The sequence below is a fragment of the Nelumbo lutea genome, chromosome 1 (genome assembly GCF_056320005.1).
Source record: "Nelumbo lutea isolate HS-2025 chromosome 1, American lotus-T2T, whole genome shotgun sequence".
Taxonomy (NCBI): Eukaryota; Viridiplantae; Streptophyta; class Magnoliopsida; order Proteales; family Nelumbonaceae; genus Nelumbo; species Nelumbo lutea.
This window is the reverse complement of record NC_142684.1, coordinates 7,954,424-7,979,565: the sequence shown is the minus strand read 5'-3', so window position 1 is coordinate 7,979,565 and position 25,142 is coordinate 7,954,424. Positions and strand designations below refer to the sequence as shown.

The 25,142-nt window shown below is 44.3% G+C and overlaps 1 protein-coding gene across 1 annotated transcript; it reads right to left on the bottom strand.

The window, feature by feature from the left end:
- Positions 1–2,298: 2,298 nt before the first annotated feature.
- On the bottom strand, positions 2,299–3,273 carry LOC148873402 (agmatine hydroxycinnamoyltransferase 1-like). Its single transcript, XM_088965787.1, is given in 3 exon segments — positions 2,299–2,632; positions 2,634–3,106; positions 3,259–3,273. Coding segments are annotated over 3 exon segments (612 nt in total). The 3' UTR covers positions 2,299–2,508.
- Positions 3,274–25,142: the final 21,869 nt, after the last annotated feature.

The following is a 25,142-nucleotide window of genomic DNA, read 5'->3' as shown; positions in this document are numbered from 1 at the left end:
AATATTGAGCCTCCTAACAATCCTACTATTGATTCTGACCTTGATCTTCCTATTGCCATTCGAAAAGGGAAGAGAACATGTAGCAAGTATCCTATCATGAACTATGTGTCTTATGATGCTCTCTCCCCTTCCTATTGTGCCTATTTTTTTGCTATTTCTTCTGTTTCCATCCCTTGTAGTGTTACAGAGGCAATGCAGTGCCCCAATTGGAAAGAAGCTATGAACCAAGAAATGGAGGCCCTAATAAAGAACTAGACTTTGGAGGTTGTTCCTTACCCTAAAGATAAGATTCTTATTGTAGCCAAAAGATACACTCAGACATATGGCATTGATTATCTGGAAACCTTTGCTCTAGTTACTAAAATGAACTCTATTCATGTGCTCATGTCTCTTGCCGCCCATTACTTGTGGCATTTATATCAAATGAATGTAAAGAATGCCTTCCTTAATGGGGACTTACAAGAGGAAGTGTATATGGATTTACCACCTGGGTAAGTTTCCCTAATAGTGATGGAAAAGTGTGTCGCTTGGAGAAGTCTTTGTATGGGCTAAAACAGTCTCCAAGAGTATGGTTTGACAGGTTCAAGAATGTCATCTTAAAGATTGGTTTTCTCAATGTCTAGTGACCACCTTATTTATTAGAAGAGTTGATGGTAGAGTAACAATGTTGATAGTATATGTTGATGACATTGTTGTGATAGGTGATGATATCGTTGGTATCTTTCAGTTAAAGTCATTCCCTGCTTCTGAATTTGATATTAAGGACCTTAGTGATCTCTGATACTTTCTTGGCATTGAAGTTGCAAGATCGAAGAAGAGGATTTTTCTATCACAAAGGAAATATGTACTTGATTTGCTTCATGAGGTTGGGAAATTAGGGTGTAAGCTTATAGAAACTCCAATTGATACCAATCACTAGTTGAACTCTACTGAAAGATAAGTTCTTCCAAACAGGGGTTATATCCGAGATTGGTGGGACGCCTTTTGTATCTTTGTTTGACTAGACTTGACATTTCCTATGTGGTTGGAATGGTTAGCCAATATATGCATGAACCCATGACATCTTATATGCAGGCAGTTAACATAATTTTAGCATACCTGAAAGGATGCCCTAGTAAAGGGATGTTGTATTTCAACCACGACCATCTAAAGATTGAGGCTTATACAAATGTTGATTGGGCAAGGTCCATCGATGATAGAAGATTTACATCTTCTTATTGTGCCTTAGTTGGAGGCAATGTAGTTTCCTAGAGAAGAAACAATCTGTGGTTGCTCGTTCTAGTGCTGAGTTATAGTACAGAGCAATGGCTCATAGAGTGTCTAAACTACTCTGATTGAAGACCTTATTAACTGAGATGGGCACCCAAGCAAATGTTCCAATGAGACTATATTGTAATAACCAAGCAGACATAAATATTCATCACAATCTTGTCCAACACGATCATGCAAAGCATATTGAGGTGGATAGACACTTTATTAGAGAAAGAATTGTTAGCGGAGAGATTTGCCTTCCTTTTGTAAGGTCAGAAGACCAAATAGTTGATTGCCTCACGAAAGGTGTTCACCATTCAAAGTTTGCTAATAACCTTTCCAAGCTAAGCATGATTGACATATATGCTTAGCTTGAGGGGGAGTGTTGAGAATGGTTAGATAGGGGTGTTTTTGGTATTTTTTCCTTTCTTGTACTCTCTCTGTATTTGAGCACCCGGATAGGGGCCTTATTGTAATTATCAATTTTCAATTATAAAGTGAACTTTTAAAGGTGTGAACAGTGAATAATACATACATTCAACACTTCCCTTTCTTCTTCCTCTTCTTCTTCTTTTCTTCTCTCCTTTCTTTCACTCTCTTGAAACCTTAATTTTTGCAACTTATCTGTTGAAAATGTCAAAACTACCCTTCAAAAGAAGACATTGTTCATTGTCTTCTACTTTGAGACTAAACCAGTTTAGGTGTTTGAGATTCTAGACTAATGTAGCCATTGTCGTCTACCTTTAGATCTGAAATACATTATTGTCTAGTTCTTTTTTTGCTTTCAGTTATTATTTTCCTCTATCATATTTAATGGTTTTCTCTCTTTTTATTTGAAGATAACTGGTTCAGTCTCAAGGTAGAAGACAATGAACCATGTCTTCTTTTAAAGGGTAGTTTTGACATTTTCAATAGATAACTGGCAGTCAGTTAATGGTAGGGACCAACTTGACACTTTTTGAAAATTTAGGTACTAAAGTAACAACCCAAAGTTCAAGGTACTAAAGTGAAAATTTTCCTTAGGCTGCGTTTGGATGGGGTGTAAAATCCGATTCGGTGTCTTTTTACATTCTAGTCCAATTTTGCGGCTGTTTCGATGGGGTGTAAAAATACACCGAAAACCAGTGTAAAAGTGATTTCCGTTTTTGTTTTACTTTGGTTATCAAGCCAATGGCTCTTCGTCTTCGTCTCCTCTGATCGTCTCTCTCTCACTGTCAAGCACTTCGCAAGCCCCTCTCACTCATTATGCTGGTTGGGCTAGGAGAAATTTCTGCTCATGTACTCCACACCTCTGTGTTTGAACTCCATCAGAGGAGGGTCCCGAGGAGCAAACATGGTGTGATTGTGCAGGGGACAAGGGTTCATCTTGATGCCCTAGCTTACTGGTGGATTGGCCGTCGACAACCAGGTGATGGGCTGTAAACCCTACCACCAACAACCCATAAGTGAACCTTGTGAGTTGAACCTGCAGCAAGGCTTCTGTCTCCTTGAGATTGGGGTGGAGGCTCAGCAAAGCTGGTGATGACTTGAAGGGCATGGTCTGGTCGAGCGTGTAGTCGAGCGAAGCTTCCATAAAATTGATGCCATGGTTGTTGAGCAGAATGAGAGGGCCATCCTTGTCATTTGCTCCTAATCTGCTAGCCCACTCTCTATACTCTGCTAGGGCCTTGTCGAGGCCTTGCTCTATGGTTGCATTTGGAGGGGTTGGTGGTCGGTACACATAGGTTACAGCTATGTGGGTGTTGTAGGTGACCTTGTCAAAGACGCTCAGAGGAATGCAAGCAATTTTTGAAGGAGGAATATCTTCTTCGTAGTTTGGCTTTACAATCCTGGAGCTTGGGTTTGATAACACGTGCTTGGGTCACCTACAACTAAAGCCAAACTAAGACGTTTGATAGCACGTGCTTGGGTCACCTACATGAGGTTGGGTTTGATAACACATGCTTGTTACAGTGGAAGAATAATCTTCTACTACCGAAGACGTTCAGTGGAAGACACATAGATTACAGCTAAAGCCAGCATTGTTACAAGAGGGTTGTGTGGAGGATACAAGCTTTGTGGGTTGATTGAGTTTGACAAACTGGGTTAGACCTATAGACGTGTTTATATACTAACACTCCGACACAACCAACCACACGGTCTGTGACGAATTTATCACAGAAAGTAAGGGAGGAAGCTATAGCAAAACAACAACAGACATAAATATATAATTAATTATTGTTGCTTCATCTCTTAGTTACTATAGTGTCTGCAATCTTATTTGTCATCGATACATGGGTATAGTTTTACACCATTGTTCATCCAAATGCATACAGAAAATACGCTAATGTTTTACACTATTCTTCCAAACGCACAACAGTGTAAAAGCTCCATCTATCCGGTTTATTTTTTGCGCTTACATGATGGACCACTCTTCTTTTACATCGATAGAGTTTTTCCTTTACACCTCAAACGAAGACAAACTTAACTTTTCTATCACATGTTGGTCACTCTAGTAAAAATATTGATTATTGTATATGATGGAGGGTGATTTGGCCCGACATTGTAGTTCAGGTACACGTGGGTGTGACCCTACTCAAATAGTGACTCAGCATGACAGCGCAATGGACGTGAGCACAACTCGGAGGGAAAATCCCGCCGAATTTAGCACGGCAACTCGGCAGACAAACTACTCGCCGAAAGTCGCCTTGCCCGCACCTCCTCCCCGGGGTTAAGGCACTTCAGGGGGCCCCGAGTTTGGGGCACTTGACCCCTTTTGAGGCCTGAGCTCCTCCCAATGGACCTTGAGCCATTCCCTAGCAAAACGCACTGATTCTTCTCCGGACGCCGAGGCACAAAGACCTCGGGTCGGCTAGCTTGGGATAATCGGTTACAGGTAGTCAGTCACTCAAAGGACAACCTAATTCAGGGTAATTCGCAGGAGAAGAGTTCGATATACCATAGGAGGGCTTCCTGCCCGACTGCCGAACTCGAAAATCCTGTGGACAGTAGGAATGTCCCCCTCGCCGCGCCTGCCACCTTTAGAAAGGCATCCCACACTTGACAGGCACGTACTCTGCGCGACGGTCCCGTTGAAGGGATAGGAAATCCATCATATGGACGCCCAAGATTGCGGAATAAAGGGGGCGAATTTCAAAATTTTTTTTTCCCTTCAACTGGGAATCGAATTCCCTATTTAGAAAATCATATTTTCAAGGATCATTCTTGAACCATAAACTGAACCAGATCTGAACCAAAAGGAGGAGAGAGAGATAATACCCGATACAGAGAAATAATATCTCTCAATGGAAGTGTTCACGCCCAAGGTAGAAACCAAAATCTGCTCCCACTGAAAATGGCGCAGTGCAAGGTAGAGCAGAATCAACAGTGTCCTTCCTAAGAACTTGATTCTTCCCAAGAATCACCTGAACAGCTTGTGAATACAACTCCTACCAATCTTTACTCCAAAATATTGGAATCAAGATCCAATCTTGATTTTTCCCAAGCAATGGAGATCAAACTGCAAAAGGCGGTAGCTGCAAGAAAGAGGCGGCTAAAGAGAATTTGCAGGGTGCAGAATTCTCTCTTCTGTGATCTCAGCTCTGAAGACAAGACTGTTGGTTATCTGTTGAATTGGATGTTCTGTCTAAAGGCTGCCACCCCCTCTTCATTTTATAGATTTAAAGGGATCAGCTCCTAATCCCATTAGGAGTTGCTAACCCAAATCATATCTGGATTAGAAGTCCCTTTAAGATAAGGGATAATCCTTATCTTATCTGCAAATTAGATCAGCCAGTTCCTAATCTAATTAGGAAGTTTCCAAATCTAAATCTCATTTAGATCTTGGACTCTCTGAGTGGATAGGGTGTGGGCCCAATCCTATCAGTTGATCTTATCTCAGAATTCGCCCCTTAAAGACTAATCAAATTAGCCCAGTTCGAAATGGGCTTAAGGCCCATTCAGGGTTATGTATTCATTAAGCCTTCTAAACTGCTACCCAGTTGGGCTTCCTTGTATGGCGTGGGACCCAAACATTGATCTACACATCAGCCACATGGGTTCAACCCAGCCTTTGTTACAAGGCCTGGCCGAATACAATGTTATGGACAATGCACCCCCTGAAACCCATCAGATGGGCTCTATGGGCCCAACACTTACCCTAAGTGGTCCCTGGGCCAAGCCACCTTGTAACACCCAGGGACTGTGGGCAAATGGAAGACTAGCCCATCAGGTATTATCCTCAATGATCTTACACTTAACCTCTCAGCCCATAATGATCATACACTGCCCGACAAGAGAGGACCTCTCCCTCGGCTGCAAGGAACAGTGTTGCACTTTCTCAAGTATGGATCCCGGGAATTAAAACCTTTTGCAAATCATTTCAAAACCATAATTTATATATATTTTTATATCTCATATAAAATATATTTTGCAAAACAAATTTCAACGATTGAAATCAGTTGTCGTCAGTCTTGGTTTCCATCAGTGAGAGTGCATCCCCGATCATTACCTTTGTCCGACAAAGGGGCTGATCCTGTCACTATGATCACCTACTAAGATGAATTCTCACACTGTCCCAACATACCCAGGTTTTGACCCCCGCTAAGGATCTCACTGATTGGTATATAAAAGACAGCCTAATCCGACACCTAGTGCAGTATCATAATCGAGTGTAGGGGTCGGGTGTAACTTTCCAGTTTTGCCCATCAATCTCCAAGGTCTTGGGCAATACTGGAAATCTGGTCCAGTTCAAAGATTCAATTAATCCCACACTGTATGTGCCTAGGGTTTCACCCCGATAGTTAAGACAAGCTGCCCCAACCAACTTGGTGGCACCACAGTGTCAGCCTTGTCAGGATAGGTCTCCCTAGACCGACCCACTGTCTGTGAACATTCTAAACTTACACGAGTCTCATTAAGTGTCCAGTTTAAGGTTATTACACAGAAACATTAAGTGTTCAATTAATCCCCTGAATTCATTTACAATAAATTCATAAAGTACATCATTTTGATTGAAACTTAGGGCATACAAAACTGTCTAACACCCGCACGTGTGACCTCAGCCCTGCCTGTAACGACTGTGGAAGGCTGACAGTGGCGGTTATACCTGCCTTATCAGAGGTTAGAGGGCCTGAAGCAACGAAATTCAGTTATAAGGGGTTTATTCTTAAGGAACAAGGTATCTTCGAATCACTTGCGTAACCTGCACTCTTAGCCTTCGTTCTCCTTTCGCTTCTTGAACTCAATACTAACTTAAGCATCGGAGCGCTCCCGCCGGGAAACCCCCCGGGAGTTCTTCCTCTTTCCTCTCGTCTTTGGTACCTATCAAGGGCTACGCAAGCGCCAGCTAGGAGTGACCGGATTGCGCTACATCATTTGGTGCCGTTTGTGGGAATCACTTCAAAAGGCTTTTCTCTCTAAAATTTATGAGTTCTTTTCTTCCTTGAAACAATCCAACGCTCATGGCTTCCTCCAGCAATGTCGGACGAAACACGGAAATGGATAACTCCAGGGAATAACCCCAGCTTCCTACTATCTGTGTCGGGCAGTTCACCGTCCCCCTCTCAGCGGATGGGATCCCCAGCTTGAATGTGCCTCTCGCAGTGGCACCTGTCGTCGCCCCACTCCCTATTACAGTCAGAGCGACGTTCACCGAACCCTTGGTCGTGCCCCCAGCGGTCTACTCAAACCAACTGGAGGTCTTGATGCAGTGGATGCGGGCCATGCATGCCCAAATGCAACAGTTCCAGCAACTTCAGCTCTATCAACAACACGTACTGCACCAGGTCTCCCAGTATCAGTATTAGCAGCAGTTCCCTCAGCTGCCTCAACCTCAACTTCAGTAGCCGCAGTTCCCGCCTCGGCACCCGGCCTCACAGCAAGCTAAGTCTCGTTGTCAGGACAAGCGCCCCTCAGGCCGAGGAGAGGTCCCCCAAAACCTCCCAAAAAATCAGGCCTCCCTACGCAGCAGATGAGAGAGATCGGCTACCCTGATCTCACCACAGGCGGATAGGTCAGGAGGACCCCAACTCGCCAGGTCTACATCACCTCGGCAGTCGAAGTTTGAAACCCTGCTCCTTGAGAACCGGTTTGAGGTCCTGGCAACAGACTCCAAGCAAGACCCCTTTGTTCGCAGCCATCACCAGCAGACCGGGATACTCCCTGCGCAGACCATTCCGGACAGCGCAGAGGTGAGCAGCACGAACGCTGAGCCCACCAAGAAGCAGAGACGTCGTCGCCGAGCTCGCCGATCTGTCACCCACGATTTGCCCGAGCTCATTGGAAAAGAAGAGGTAAGCCCGGCCAAAGTCAAAGCCCCCTACTATCGGTTCCATCCCCCTGTCTTCCGAACTCCTGGCAGTCCCGATGCCCAAAGACTTCAAGCTCCCCCCTCTGGACAAGTATGATGGGTCGTTTGACCTAAATGATCACGTAGATGCCTTTCAATCACAGATGCACCTGACGCGAGCTAGTGAGTTGTGCAACCGAAATAGAAAGGACACAACTCGGGGGGCAAGGCCGGGTCAACTATTCCGACCTCCTGTAGCGGATCGAGCCTATTACACCCCACTGAATGCGAAGAGGGCTGAAATCCTGATGGCGGTCAAGGATGCCCCGTACGTGAAGTGACCGCCCCATTTGAGGGGGAATCCCAATGAAAGAAATAAGAATTTGTATTGCAGTTTTCACAAAGATCACGGTCACAGTACCAAGAGTTGTAAAAACCTCCGCGATGAGATAGAGGAGCTCATCCGTCGCGCGTATCTAAGAAACTTTGTACAGAATAATAATAACAGTGGCAAAACAGGTCGGCAAGGGGAGCACGGTAAGGATGCTCCCGAGTCTAGCAGTAGGCTGGACGAACAGCCGCAGAGGCAGCCTTCGGAGGAGAGGCCAATCTAGGGAACCATCCACATGATACTGGGAGGTTCTATCATCGCGGGTTGCACTTCAGCAGCAACTCGGACTTTGGTTCGTGAAGCCACTCGGGAGGAGCAGAACCCCCCAAAGCGGCCTAGGACAGAAGAACCAATTTTCTTCACAGAAGATGATGCGCGAGGAGTCCACTACCCCCACGATGATGCGCTCATAATAAAGCTAAGAATCAACGACTTTGAGGTCAAGCGTGTACTCATCGACTCAGGCAGCTCAGCCGACATCCTCTTCAAATATGCGTTTGACCAGCTCCAGTTGCAGAGAAGCGACCTGAAGCCTGCAGATACTCCTTTGGTAGGTTTCAGCGGAGAAGAAGTCCAGCCCCTTGGGAGAATAATAGTACCTGTGGAAGTTGGCACGTGGCCCTGTGTGGTCATATTCAAGCACGACTTCTTGGTGGTCGCGACCCCCTCCCCCTACAATGCCATAGTAAGTCAACCGATCACCCATGTCCTACGGGTGATGGTCTCCACCTACCATCTGGCTATGAAGTTCCCTATAGATTTCGGTGTGGGGGTAGCGCGGGGTGACTAGCTCGTGTCCCATAAGTGCTATGTCGCCGCCTTGAAGGGTGAGACCAAGGTAGCCAACGACCTCGAACTGGAGCGACCTATAGAGCAAGGTGAAGAACGAGCCGCGCCAATAGAAGAAATAGTCACGGTTCCGACCTCAGCAGTGGACCCAGCTCAAACGCCTCAGATCGGCGCTTCCATCTAGGAATCTCTACGATCAGAACTAGTAAGTCTCTTACTTCAAAATTTAGATATTTTTCCATGGTTCGCGGCAGAGATGCCCGGTATAGACCCTGAACTCATAACTCACAAGCTGAACACTGATCCTATAGTTAGGCCCGTTAGACAGAAGAAACGCAACCTAGCCCCGGAGCGGTGGAAAGCAGTCGACGAGGAGGTCGAAAAGCTCCTCTCAGCTGACTTCATAAGAGGAGTCCACTACCCGAATCGGGTAGCCAATCCCGTCCTATTAAAGAAGGCCAACAGCAAGTGGTGCATGTGCGTCGACTACACTGACCTAAATCGAGCTAGCCAAAAAGATTGCTTCCCGCTCCCCAGAATTGACCGCTTGGTGGACGCGACCTCAGGGCACGAGTTGCTAAGTTTCTTGGACGCCTGATCGGGCTATAACCAAATCAAGATGGACCCGACAGATGAAGAAAAGACTGCCTTCATCACGGAGTTCGGTCTGTACTGTTACAAGGTTATGCCCTTCGGGTTGAAAAATGCAGGGGCAACCTTTCAAATGCTTGTAAAAAAATTGTTTGCACCATTAATCGGTAGAAAAGTAGAATGCTATGTAGATGATATGGTCGTCAAAACAAAATTCTCACATGAATTAATACAAGATTTGCATTCTGTTTTTTGAAATTCAATGTAAGTGCTAGAACGCCGAGATAATGAAAAGACCTCGGCAGCATACAATATCTAGTTCTCATCGGCATAGGCTAAATGCTTGCAAAACCTAAGGCACAGGCACTTCGGCTAGGAACCCTGTGACGGATAGCCCGTCCTGGCATGCGACAAGTTAAACCGTAAGAGACAACCAAATGCCAATTCAATCCGGGTGCAGACAGGTCGGGCATGTACCCTACTATGTCACTCATCTCGGTGTACACAAGGCTACCCCTACTAAGTGTCAGAATACAGTTCGGGACCGCAATGGTTGAGGAACCCACACTCTGGGTAATCAGCCTAGTAGCCTTACAGTTCGGAGTAAGACAACCGCTTCGGCAAGTAAAAGAAAATTATGCAAGTATTTGGCGAAAAAATGTTCCTCGTTATATAGGCTCCATTACACTACATAAATACATTTAATACAAAAGAGAGGGAAATCGAGCTCGCAGGCCCAGAATACAAGGAGCGCCTAACTACTTGGGAGGCTCGTCGGCCTTACTCAGGGTTTCATCAGGGGTTTCCTCAGAACAATCATTCAGATCAGTGGCGTCAGCCTCCCTGTTGTTGTCGTCGTCTTCAGAGTCTGGGTCATCCGCGACCTGGCGTGCCATGTCATCTGTGATGTTGAAAGAAGTGAAGGCACTTATATCAAGATCGGGGTAGGTATGCCTTATCCACCATTGGCCAAGCTTGAACCCCTTGCGGTAGGCCTTTGACATTATGTTGTCGAACCTTGAAGACTTGACGTAGTCGACGATGGACTGAACCTTGGTCTGTTCTAGAGCATCGTGAAATATTTCCATCTTCTCCTCGATATTGGCCTTGAGAGACTCCACCTTGTGCTCTAGGGCCTCCTTGGTTCCCTTGAGGGCCTGCATCTCGAGCTGCGAAGCCTTTTGGGCCATTTTGAGGCTTTCCACCTCGAGCTTTAGGGCTTCCTGACCAACTCGAAGCCCGTTCACCTTTGCCTTTAGTCTGTCTCATTGTCGGGCCAACTCCTCCCTCTCTAGTGCCAAGGTGTCGTTCAAATCTTTCTGGGTAGCGACAACACTCTCCAATTGATGGACCTTGTCTTGTGTTGCCTTCAGCTCGGCATGGGCCACACGGGATGACTCCTTGGCAGCCAAAGCGCGCCTCAGGTGTTTATCAGATTGGAAAGTTAAGGCATGCACGCCAGTGTTCGCCTAACAGAAGGAAACTAGTCAACAAAAAAAAAAAAACGAACTTACCACCATAATGTGGGTTGCCGCACGGCCTCCGAGCTGACCTGGGGAGAGTTCGGCCCAACTCATGACTTCTGCATTGATGAAACCCCTCTTGCTTCGGTCGAGGCTGACCTCAGGATTAAAGATGGACTCCTCCTCTTCGGTCCCCGAGCTGGACACCGCCGGGTCTGTAGTATGCTGAGCTGACCCCTCTGTTAGCTCAGCGGCCGCCCTAGTTGAGCTCAGAGCCTCAGTAGTAACCCCTACTGAATCATTCTCCAACCCCCTCGCAGTCTTGGGCCTTTGGGGGGGAAAGTCGTCCTCCAGATCTATTACCGGAGGGGTGTTGCTGAGTACGGTCTCAGGGGTAGGAGCCCGGGAATGATCGGGTTCGGAGGAGGGAGCCCTCGGTGAGTCAACACGAGCACTTTTGGCGACCTTCTCCACGGTCCGCTTCTTCCTCCTCTTCATTTGGTTAAGGAGCTGAGTGGCCGTGATTCTCTCTTCTTCATCCATGGAGCCTACAACAAAGTTAGCATCAGTAAATCTAAAAACAACGAACAGATAAAAGCAAAGCGCCAAAAGACAGAAATAGACCTACCCGAGCTAAAACCGGCCTGAGCGAGCTTCTCTTCGGTGATGTATTCCCGATGATCGAGCTCAGCCTGAGCCCACGAGTGGAAGGCCTCCCACATCTATTGGTTGAGGGCGATGCTAGTCGCCTGGGTAGCCACCCTCCAGCTGGTAAGGAAGGGCCATCTTCTGCTGGCTCGGACCACAAAGTAGTCCCGCTTCCAAGCCGGGACCTTGCTCGGGAACTTATGCAGTAACTTAAAACCTGGGCAAAGTGATAAGTAGTAGACATGCCCGTGCTCAGGGGGAGTGTTAGATGCACTCTTTTTTATCAGCAGTATGGAGCAGAGTATGTTTGCGTCCAAAGAGAACCGCTTTTCATGGCAAAGAGAAATGGTCTCCACTAAATTCCGAATGGAATTGGGGTGGAGCTGATCCAGCGTTATATTGAAATGCCTTAACACCTTAGGGATAAGGGGGTGAAGAGGGAGACGAAGCCCGCCAATGAGTTGTTCCCTGAAAATCACGACCTCATCTGGACCGTGCTCCCAGGGGACGTTACCGGTGGGAAGGCTGTAGTTGTATTCAGAAGGAAGGTTGAACTGCTGGATGAGGTCTCGAAGCTTCTCCGATGTCAGAGTAGAGGAACCAAACTGGTCCGACACCCGACCACGATGGGAAGTGGACGCCAACTTACCCGAAGATGCCCGTGCTTTGCGGGCAGGTCGGGTCGGGGAAGGGTCACCATGACCCGAAGTACCTGCCTCGGTCTCGTCGATGAGACTGTCCACGCTAAACGACATACCGAACTAAAAGAAAGAAACAGACTAAAAGGGAAAAGGAAGCTCGGGAGGACTCACCAAAGAAACGCAACCGGACTAGAAGAACAAAATGAACTGGAGGACCCGAGCTAAGAGACTCCTGGTGCGAGCTCAAACGCTAATGACGATAGCTTTGTGGCGAAGAAAATGGGCAAGAGACCCCCTATTTATAGCCGCGGCCGCAGGTTCTTCAAGGCGAAAACGATTTAGCGCGTTTTTTACGTCTGCGAAGTTCAAGTCACGTGAAGTCCGCGCGTAATCTGCTAGATGGAACGCGCGACTCGCCAAATCTACCTAGCTTGTCATGACCTCCCCACGCTGGGTCTCCGCCGCCAGCGCAGGGAATGGGGGGCAATTGATGGAGAGTGATTTGGCCCGACCTTGTAGTTCAGGTACACGTGGGTGTGACCATACTCAAACAGTGACTCAGCATGACAACGCAATGGACGTGAGCACAACTCAGAGGGAAATCCCGCCGAGTTCAGCACGGCAACTCGGCAGGCAAACTACTCATTGAAAGCCGCCTTGCCTGCACCTCCTCCCTGGGGTTAAGGCACTTCAAGGGGCCCCGAGTTTGGGGCACCCTGACCCCTTTTGAGGCCTGAGCTCCTCCCAATGGACCTTGGGCCATTCCCAATGGACCTCAGGCCATGTAGGGTCATTTTGCCATTTGATAATCACTCTTTTTACAGGGGGTTCCATAGGGTTATCTAAAAGCTAGGGAAATTTTAGACATTGTCTATTAAGCAAAGAGAGGTTTTTAGATAATTTGGTCAAATGCGCGTGCTAGGTTCATGGCTGAGCTGTAGTTTGCGTTCGAATGCACGTGCTAGGTTCATGGTTGTGACCAGGTTGGGAGGGTGTTGCATCTCCATGTCCACCCTTAGGGGTTTAGCTAGCCCCGCGGTGAACATGTCGACTTGCTGATCTGCACGAACTGAGGTTCCTCTGGCGAGAAGAGTTTGGAACTGGCGTTGGTATTCTGCCGCGGTTCCAATTTGCTTGAGGTTGACTAACTCGCCCAGCGGGTTGCTTGTCAACGGTGGTCCGAACCTGAGGAAACAATATGACTTGAACGGATCCCTACTAAGTCCTGGTTCTTCCTATTCCACTCGGTATAACCAGAGTTGCGCTTCGTCTGTCGGATGGAACGTGGCCAGGCTGACCTTATCCTTCTCCTCCATGCGCTGATTACGGAAGAATTGCTCACAATGGTACAACCATCCCAGTGGGTCGCCACTGCCGTTGAATGAGGGAAACTCTAAATGGCTATACTTGGGAATAACTGCGGCTGTCGGGGCAGCGATCTGTTGTTCGCTGGATGCCTCTGCCCAGTCCGAATGACGACTGTTTGTGTTGGCGATTCCCTCAGAACTCCTTTCTTTGTTGGAGAGGAATGCTTCCAGCAGGCACCACACTCCCATACATCTTCCTTGACTTCACGAACCTCCACGCTGGTTTCTGCTAGACTATGTTCCGGTTCGTGGACCTTGGATGATAGCTGCTCCATATTGCCCATGATGTTTGGCTCTGATACCAGAATGTTATGGGCCCAAGTGTAGGATCTCATCACGGGTCGGTCCACGGTGAGAAAGCCCTGCTTTCCCTTGCGCCCTCCCTTGCGTGCATACCCTATTCTGGGAAACCGAATGGGTGATTTGTCCAAGAGACCACCCAAACTCTTCGAATGGGTGATTTGTCCAAGAGACCACCCGAACTCTCCTCACTCTTTTCTTGACTGGAAAAACTGAATGCCTTTATTTCAATTTGTAGCTCCTTAAATAGGAGATTACATAAGGAAATTCCTTGTTGGATTCGGCTAGGCTAGGGCAATCAAACTTAAACTCAAACTCCTAATTACCTACTCCTAATGGTAACACAACTCTTACTTAAGATAAGATAAGGATAAGGAATGAGAGATAAGGGATAAAGAATAGTGTAGCTAGCGGCGAGTTGGTGAGCAGAGCTGATGTGGTAAGATAAGTGTGGACCCACCCTGATAAGCTGTCGTGTGGACCCCGCCCTACTGCTGCTGCCGGGCAGTGTGCGCGTCTCGCAGTGCTGCTTCCGTGAGGTGTGTGTTGCTGATGTGCGGTGCGCGTTGCTGTCTACTGCTGCTGCCTAGTGCTGTTGCCATGCGGTGCGTGCTACGCGCTGCCAGGCGGTGCGTGCGGCGCGCTGCTGGGCTGCTGTGCAGTGTTGCTTTGCGGCCTGCTATACATGTTGCTGCCTATGACTGCGCCATGGTGCGCTGCCGGGCTGTGTGTCCATAACAAAAAATGCCAAAATTAAAGGAATTAACCTTAAAATTCCAAATATAAAATAAAAAAACTGAAACATTTAACAATTTAAAGAGTAAAGACTAAATAGAAAAAATTAAAGAGTGAAAACTTCTAACAATGCATAAATAGTCTCAATTAGACATGACGATCGGGTCAGTGGGTTGACCCATGACTCAATCGAACCTAATTTTTTTCGGGTCGGGCCATTCTCATATTCAGATAGTTAAATATGAGACCCTAACCCTGTTTTTTCGAGTTAGGTTGGGTTGCGGGTTAGGTCAACTTTTTGCTAGGTCTAACTAAACATAAAAGAATATTTTATGAAACTTGGACCAATGAAAATGAAAAATAAACAAATTTTAACGTGTTAGACTATCTGATATATACTGTATAAACTATTAAATTACCTTTTATTAATGCAACACTAATAATAGGATGCAAAAAGGACAATGGTTCTCTGTATGAAAATGCATGCCTAGGGGTGAAAAACCTGAGCCATCTAACTTAGACATGATGAGGACAGATGTAATAACAATTTATTAGATTCTCTAAAGTTGTAATAAGGATAGACGTAATATATACAAAGTACCTTTTCACATTCACTTAGACATTTCATTCATGTAATCTCAACTTTGAAAATGAATGAGTTAGTCATATTTAATACATTATTTATCCATTCCGATAGGATATATCCAAAATACAACACTTTAATAAGCATATTATATGATAAAAAAACCAACAATTTAATAAACCAGCAAAGGTCTTCCCGTGCTCGTCTTTGCAATGGAAAGCCAAGTTACTAGTACTGCAAGTACCCTGTCTTTGTCCTTGTTCGGTTTAATACTAATTCAATTAAAGACTTAGAAAATTTAAAGGTTTCTACTTTAATGAGTCTTCTCCCTATGCTTTGTTCCTGTCCACATAGAATTTACATCCACCTTCCTCTACGTTATCAAAACATAGCATTGTTATATAATATATATTTAAGTAAACAATATCTATCTATCTTTATATATAGTCGTGGCAATTTATATTTTGAATAAATGGAATCTTGTAGCGCACGTATGAAATTGCCGAAGGGTGTTTATCAATTTTTTGTTCTTCTCTCTCCCTTTCTCTTTGTGTCCCGTCTTTCTCTCACCCTTTTCTGCTCACTCTTTCAGTCTCTCTCAGAGATCTCTCTCTCTCTCTCCCCCTCTCCCTCTTTCTTCGTTTTTCATCCCCTGTCTTTCTCTTCCATGTGAAGTCGGGACAGAGAACTGGAGAGTTAGGGTTTTGAGTTCCTTTGTTCAGATCTGGTGCTGATCTTGGTGCTACCCTCTTGAAGTCGAGACAGAGAACTAGAGAGTTATGGTTTCGAGCTCCTTTGTACAAATCTGGTGCTGCCTGCTCCTTTGTCCAAATTTAGTGTTGCTCGCTCAAATTCCCTTCTCCCTCTCTCTTCATTTTTCATTTTCCCCTTTCTCCCTCTCTGCCTTTCTCTTCGTATCCCCTCTTTCTCTTTCTCTCATTTACTGTCTCTCTCGCTCTCTCTTCGTTTTATTATAGAGACGTCTCTTTCCCTCTCTCCTTCTTTCTTTGTTTTTCATTTTTAGCTTTCTCCCTCTCCACTTTCCTCTCTATCTTTCTCCCTCTTTCTTCGTTTGGTATTCCAGATGAAGCTCTCTGAAGATTTAAAGTCAGGACAGAGAACTGGAGAGTTAGAGTTTGGTGCCTCGCAGAGATACTCTTTGACCTCCTTTGTTCAGATCTAGAAGTTGGTGCTGATCTTGGTGTTCCGATGAAGTTCTCTGAAGATGAAAAGTTAGGACAGAGAACTCGAGAGTTAGGTTTGGTGCCACGTAGGGATATTCTTCATGTTTAGATCTAGACCAGGTGCCATGGGCATCCGACATTCAGATCTGGACTCTCTGAGTGGATAGGGTTAAAACCCAATCCTATCTGCTCATCTAATATCAGAATTCTCACCTCATTTAACTGATCAAATCAACCCAGTTCGAAAAGAGAATTAAGCCCAATAAGGTTATGTGCTCACTTAGCCTTCCAAACTGTTGCCTAATTGAGTTTCCTTGTATGGCGTGGGACCCAAATATTGATCTACACATCAAGCACATGGGTTCAGCCCAACCTTTGTTACAAGGCCTGGCCGAATACACTGTTATTGACAGTTCACCCCCTGAAACCCATCACATGGGCTCTATGGGCCCAACACTTACCCTAAGTGGTCCTTGGGCCAAGCCACCTTGTAACACCCACGGACTGTAGGCAGATGCAAGATTAGCCCATCAGATATTACACTTAATGGTCTTACACTTAACCTCTCAGCCCATAGTGATCAAACACTGCCTGACAAGAGAGGACCTCTCCCTCGGCTATAAGGAACAGTGTTGCACTCTCTACTCAGATGGATCCCGGGAATTAAAACATTTTGCAAACATTTAGAAACCATAATATATACACTTTTATATCTCATATAAAATATATTTTGTAAAACAAATCTCAACGATTGAAATTGGCTGCTAGTAGTCTTGGTTTCCATCTGAGAAATTGCATCCCTGATCATTACCTTTGTCCGACAAAGGGGCAGGTCCTGTCACTATGATCACCCACTCAGATGAATTCTTAGACTGTCCCAACATACCCAGGTTTTGACCCCCGCTAAGGATCTCACTGATTGGCATATCAAAGACATCTCAATCCGATAATTAGTGCAGTATCATAATCAAGTATAGGGGTCAGGTGTAACTTTCCAGTTTTGCCCATCAATCTCCAAGGTCTAGGGCAATACTGGAAACCTGGTATGGTTCAAATATACAATTAATCCTACACTGCATGTGCCTTGGGTCTCACCCTGGCGGCTGAGACAGGCCACCCCAACATTTGGCAGCACACTAGTGTCAGCCTTGGTAGGATAAATCTTCCTACACATATCCAACGACTGTGAACATTCTAAACTAACACGAGTCTTATAAGTGTCCAGTTTAAGGGTATTACACAAAACACACCATAAGAACATGAATCAAATATGTATTTTGTTCATTACAATAAATTCATAATGTACATCATTCTGATTGGAGCTAAGGGCATACAACTGTCTAACAGCTCCCATTTGCACTTAGGTCCAATCCGGTACAAGCCGGAGTCCCAAACTTTCCACGTGTTTTTCAAACACTTTTTGTGTCAGTGGCTTATTCAATGGGTCTGCCACATTCTCCGCTGATGCTACCTCTTAACATCAACCTCCCGTTGTCACACAACAGTGAATGGGTGATGTGTTGAATTCCAAATTCAGGAATGAACACCTTCATTCATAAGGCAGCCTCACTTACGACAATGTGTTCAGCTTGGGTTGTGGACTGTTAATTTGCTACTTAGGACCCCTGTTTGCTAAAATTAAGGAAACAACACACGATCCTATAATGAAAACATACCCAAATGTAGACTTTCTATCATTTGAGTCCGACTGAAAATCGACATCAGAATACCCCTGGATCTGTAGTGAGCTACCATCAAATACTAGACAAAACTCTTTTGTCCTTCGAAGGTACTTAAGTATGTTTTTCACAGCACTTCAGTGCTCCTACCCTGGGTTGACCTGAAATTTGCTTACCACACTCACCGCCTGAGTAATGTCAGGACGAGTGCACAACATGTCATACATGATGCTCCCTACGGCTGAGGTATAGGGAACGTCCTCCATGCCCTCAATCTCCTCAAAGGTCTTGGGAGACATTTTCTTGGAGAGAGTGACTTCGTGCCTGAAATGAACATTTCCCTTCTTGGAGTTCTCCATGTTGTATCTCTTGACAATTTTGTCAATGTAAGCAGATTAGGATAATCATATTATCTGCTTCGGATCTATCTCTATAGAATCGAAGACCCAATATATAGTAGGCTTCTCCAAGATCTTTCATAGAGAATTGCTGTGAACGCCAAACTTTCACCATAGTCAACATTCTTATATCATTTCCAATGAGTAGAATGTCGTCTACATACAGAACCAAGAATGTAACCTTGTCCCCACTGGTCTTCCTGTAAATACAAGGCTCATTCGGATTCTGCTCAAAGTTAAACATTTTGACAGTAGAGTCAAATCGGATGTTCCAACTCCTAGAAGCTTGCTTAAGTCCATATATGGATCTATTTAGTTTACATACCATGTGTTCCTGACCCCAAGCTATGAAGCCTTGCGGCTGCTGCATATAGATATTTTTAGTAAGATCTCCATTCAGGAATGCAGTTTTGACATCCATTTGCCAAATCTCGTAGTCATGGTATGCTGCTACAACTAGTAGGATCCTAATGGATTTAAGCATGGCCACATGCGAAAAGGTTTCCTCATAATCGATGCCCTCTTTCTGAGTGTACCCTTTTGCCACCAAACGAGTTTTGTAGGTCTTAACCTTGCCATTGGGGCCCATCTTCCTCTTATAGATCCATTTGCAACTAATTGTTTTTACCCTAGGGGATGGATATACTAGAGTCCAGACTCCATTGGTCTCCATTGAATCCATCTCAGCTCTCATGGCATCTACCCACTTAAGGGAGTCTATGTCCAACATAGCTTCCACATAAGTCACGGGATCCTCCTCACTAGTCAAGGCTTCCACCAGGTAACTATCCTGGTCATAATCAAAACGGACTAGTGGCCTGGATACCCGGGTAAATCTTCTAGGTTGGTCACTACTTGAAACTTGTGGGACTCCTCCCTCTACATCCGAGCTCTCCTCATCAAGAACAATTTCCTGACGATGAGATGTAATCATTTTCCAAGAATTGTGCATTTTGACTGCAGAACACCTTCTGCTCACTTGGGTCATAGAATAGGTAACCCATAGAGCATTTTTGGTAGCCTACAAATAGGCACCGACTGGTCTTGGATTCCAATTTGTCCGGACTCATTCTTTTAACGTGTGTCAGACAACCCCAAATCTTCAAGTGTCGTACACTTGGTTTCTTTCCGGTCCAGGAGTCTTTGGAACTGATTTGGTTGGAACCTGGTTCAGCACGTATATCGCAGTCTCCAATGCGTATCCCCAAAAGGATGTGGTTAACTCTAAATGGATGAGAAGTGACCGGACCATATCCAATAAGATCCTATTCTTCCTCCCTAAAACACCGTTAAGCTGTGGTGTAGCAGGAGGAGCCAATTGTGATACTATCCCGTTGACCTTCAAGTAGTCGTTGAATTCGTGAAAGAGATACTCGCCACCTCGATCCGATCGAAGGGTCTTAATTTCTCTCCCTAACTGTTTCTCAACCTCTTGTCTGAACTTTTTGAACTTTTCAAACGATTCAGACTTATGTCTCATTAGGTACGCGTAACCATACCGAGAATAATCATTGGTAAATGTAATAAAGTACACGTGCTGGTTAGGGTCCTAATACTCAGGGGACCACATACATCAGTATGTATAAGGTTAAGCGTGTTTGTACATCTTTCAGGCTTACCGTTAAATGGTCGTTTTGTCATCTTACCTTGAAGGCAAGGCTCACAAGTGGGAAGATTTTCTATAGTTAGAAAATCCAAAGGACCATCCTTTATCAGTCTTGTGATTCAGTCAATACCGATATGGCTAAATCAGTAATGCCACAGGCACGTGGGATTAACTGTATCGCGTACTCTTTTTTTGGGGATATCAGCCGACGTAGTTTCAGCTATGTTAGTTTCTAAAGAGGGATGTAGAACATAGAGACCGTTCTCCAGTTCCCCGTGTGCAATGAATTTATTGTTTCTTTTAATAGTAATTGTATTACTGAAAATGACAGAATATCCATACGCACATAGTTTTGAGACAGAAATCAGATTTCTTTTAAATTTTGCACAAAAAGACAATCTTTAAGTACATTGGACCCTTCTCTAAAAAGTAACTTTACGGTTCCTATCGGCCTAGCTGCAACACTCGTAGAAGTCCCCAAGTAGAGCATCACTTCACCTTCATTCAACCTTTTGCTTACCTTGAACCCCTGTAGAGAGTTACACGCATGAGTTGAAGCCTTAGAGTCAATACACCAGGACATAGAAGCCACCAATAAATTGGTTTCTATGACACAAGATTCGAATTTACCTTTCTTGGATTCCAAGTATTGAGGACAATTCCTCTTCCAGTGGCCGGTCTATTTGCAGAAGTGACATGCATCCGATGCCCTGTCTTTCTTCTACTTCTTGGGTTTGGCAGCTTTCTTCTGAGGCTTCTTTGCCTTCCTCTTTTTCTTGCTTGATTTGTTAGTTTCAGCAAGCATAGCCACAGGCTCATCCTTCTTAATCAAATCCTCGGCCCTCTGCAACATGTTATTGAGTTCTTGGATGCTGACATTCAACTTATTCATATTGTAATTCATTATGAACGGATTAAAGGAAAGAGGCAAAGTGTTAAGGATGGCATCCACTTGCATGCCAAGATCTAGCCTGGATCCAAGGGCTTCAAGATCGTTGATATAACCCATCATCCAAAGACAATGGTCGTGAACCTGTTGCTCCTTGGACATTTGCGCGGTCATGAACTATTTCAAGACCTTCTGCCAAGTAGAATGATTATGCTCTTCGTACATCATCCTTAAACTATCCAATATGTCCTTGGCTAGTTCGATCTAATCGAACTGCCTCTGTATTGGATTGTCTAGGGAGTCAATGACATAGTAGCGGTCTAGGGAGTTTTCATCCTCCCAATCTTGGAATTCCCCCCTTCGGGCATCAGAAGCCTTGTCACTCGGATGCTCCACGGCAAGATTTTTTACTACCTTATCCAATTTTTCAGATGTTAAGACCAGCATGAGGTTACAGTACCAATCGGCATAGTTCGGGCCCTTAAGCTTGTTGTCGTTAAGAAGTTTTGCAAATTGTCTGTTTGCCATTTTCTGGTAAAACAACAAACATTAGTCCACAACCTGATTTGATTCATGTTCATTACATAGATAAGACATTTAATCTATGTTCCATTTCCATTTGTTCATCTCTGAGATTTCCCTCCCATCTCAGTGACAGAGACAGCGACTTGTCTCTAGAAATGTGGGAAACCACATAGGGTGCATGGAGCCAACTGTTTCAGTTGCAAAACCCCACCACCTTTCTGTGAAGGATCATATCCACTCATCATATGAGTTTTCCCTTTGGCCTCTTTCAGACAAGGTTCAGAGCCGTTTTCAGGTAAACCTTTCTATTCAGTGAGTGTTCACCCATGATATTCGTGAATGCCAAGGTACCGTAAGAGAGTTCCCATTTTCTGGTGAAGCCCCTCCCACATCGGTCTATGACGCCCCTATCATCCTATGAAACACTCAGACAAGCCCAACAGCAAATGGATATCCCATTTTTTGGTGTGTTTCCTCATTACTGAAGGACCCATCCTCATGCTAACGATGGAAGGCCTTTAGAGAGTTCATCATATAAATCTCCCTATTACATGCACTCATATTTGCTGGAGGGAATGAAAAAATTATGCCCTACTTTAATTTAGGTCAAACCAAAGTGGCTCCCACTGACTTTCATAAAGCCAAATTTAAGTGGGCCCAAATCGGCTAGGGTTCTGCACGAATCGTCTTCAGGAAGTGTGGGGCCCACCACTGAAGCAGGTCATCCAATGACCAGTAGGGACACCATGGCAATGATGTGTATTCAGCCATGGCGTGCGCAAGAGCCATTGTCGAATCAGCATGGGCCAAGCATTTATGGCCCATGAACATAACACATCACACATTCATACATCACATGCAGGGAAGAATTGATCCAATCAATCAATAACTGTAAAGTCCATTTAAAGCCCAGAATATTAACCATTAATATTATCTAGGTATATGGGCCAAAAGTAGGGTTGATCAATTCGGTCCATATAGCTTTATCTACGAAGTAGGCTTTTGGTAGTTTTAACAATTTAAAACTGGGCCTTTACAGGTTGGGCCGAATTAAACATTCAATTAATTATCAGTCCTTAGGCCCATTAGTGGGAGAATTAGGGCTGACATTCAGCCTTGATCAAACCATAGATTCGGTCCAACCAGTTTGGACAAATCTGGTTCGAATGGGTCTAGGGTTTGATCTTTAATTAAATATTTAATTCAAGAAATTAATCTAAAATTAAATACTGATAAAAGAAAAACAAGAATCAATCAGATAGGGTTGTTCGCACAATCCATCCTATAAAACAGAGGTTAGATCACAGTTTGCAATTTCATAAACTGCAAATTATAGATAGTGATTTTCCCATTTGCGAAATCTCCTTCCTTGCGCCGCCATCTTCGATCCAAAATAAAATTAAATAGAAAACCTAATTTCTATTCATATTACATCAGATCGAATGCGTATACATCCAGTCTAAAAAATAAAAAAATATATATTTTACAGACCAAATGTAATAAAATAATCAAGAAACTGCAAAATCGTAGGTTCCCTATGCCAATCAAGATTTTGATCTCCATGTGTACGAACAACCCAAAAATCAAGAAGATTATAAAAAACAATTCTAAATAATATTCAGATTTATAAAATTTAATTTCATATTAATCGCCCATCAACTGGAAACAAATTTTCTAGAAAAACCTTAAATCTACGCAAATCGGGTAGAACGCCTTCTGCCCATTTGCACGGTTCGGATTTGACCCAATTCGGTTCAAGATTTGAACCTGGATCTAATACCACTGAAGGGAGGAGATATCCATCGTATGCATGCCCGAATCTTGTGGAATAGAATGGACGAATTTCAAAAAATTCTCTCCATCCTACTGGGAATCCTATTCCCTATTTTAGAAAAATCATATTTTTCAAGGATCAATCTTGAACCATGAACCAAACTAGATCTGAACAAAAGCAGTAGGAAAGAGATATACCTGATATGGAGAAATAGTATCTTCCAATTGAGGTTTTCACGCCCAAGGAAGGAACCAAAAAATGCTCCCACTAAAAATGGCGCAATGCAGGATGCAGCAGAATCAGCAGCGTTATTCAAATGAACCAAATCCTTCACAAGAATCAGCTGGACGACACGTGAGCATTACTTCCAATCAGTCCTTTCACAAAGAACTGATATCAAGATCCAATCTTGATCACTTCTACTAACAAGAGGAGTTCGAACTGGCAGATATGGCAACGACAGGAAGGAGGCGGCAAGAGAGATTTAGCAATAGTGATGCTGAATTCTCTCTTCTATGATTTCAGCTTTGAAGATAGAATGTGATTATGAATGTCTTCTAAAGGCTGCCGCCCCTTCCTCCTTTTATAAGCTTAAAAGGATCAGCTCTTAATCCCATTAGGAGTTGCTGATCACCCAGTCCTATATGCTAATCTAATATCAGAATTCGCCCCTCATTTAACTGATCAAATCATCCCAGTTCGAAATGGCTTTAGGCCCAATAAGGTTATGTGCTCACTTAGCCTTCCAAATTACTACTCAGTTGGGCTTCCTTGTATGGCGTGGGACCCAAACATTGATCTACTCATCAGTCACATGGGTTCAGCCCAGCTTTTGTTACAAGGCCTGGCCGAATACACTGTTATTGACAGTGCACCCCCTGAAACCCATCACATGGGCTCTATGGGCCCAACACTTACCCTAAGTGGTCCTTGGGCCAAGCCACCTTGTAATACCAAGGGACTGTGGGCAGATGCAAGATTAACCCAGATATTACCCTCAATGGTCTTACACTTAACCTCTCAGCCCATAGTGATCAATCACTGCCTGACAAGAGATGACCTTTCCCTTGGCTGCAAGGAACAGTGTTGCACTCTCTACTCAGATGGATCCCGGGAATTAAAACCTTTTGCAAACGTTTAGAAACCATAATATATATATATACACTTTTATATGTCATATAAAATATATTTTGCAAAACAAATCTCAACGATTGAAATTGGCTGCTGACAGTCTTGGTTTCCATCAGAGAGAGTGCATCCATGATCATTACCTTTGTCTGATAAATGGGCTGATCCTGTCACTATGATCACCCACTCAGATGAATTCTTAGACTGTCCCAACATACCCAGGTTTTGACCCCCGCTAAGGATCTCACTGATTGGCATATCAAAGACAACCCAACCCGATAATTAGTGCAGTATCATAATCAATTTTCGGGGTTAAGTTTAACTTTCCAGTTTTGCCCATCAATCTCCAAGGTCTAGGGCAATACTGAAAATCTGGTCTGGTTCAAAGATTCAATTAATCCTACACTGCATGTGCCTTGGGTCTCACCCTGGCAGTTGAGACAGGCCACCCCAACATTTGGCAGTACACCAATGTCAGCCTTGGTAGGATAAATCTCCCTACACTTATCCAACAGCTGTGAACATTCTAAACTAACACGAGTCTTATAAGTGTCTAGTTTAAGGGTATTACACAGAAACACAACATAAGAACATGAATCAAATATGTACTTTATTCATTTACAATAAATTCATAATGTACATCATTCTGATTGGAGCTAAGGGCATACAACTGTCTATCACGACAATACTGAGATCAGGTTAGATAGTAATTTTGTTTAATTTTTAGTTTATTTACAATTATTATACTTTTAATTTGATTTGGTTTAATATGCAAGTAATGAGGCAACGTGTTGAATGAAAGGCCACATGTTGCATGATATGGACACGTTGTCTAACAGGGTGCATTCAACGCTTCAAACCTTCAAAATCTTCCACGAGATCGTCAATTTTTATTTTATTTAGAAATAATGTATGTTTAATTTAATTTGATT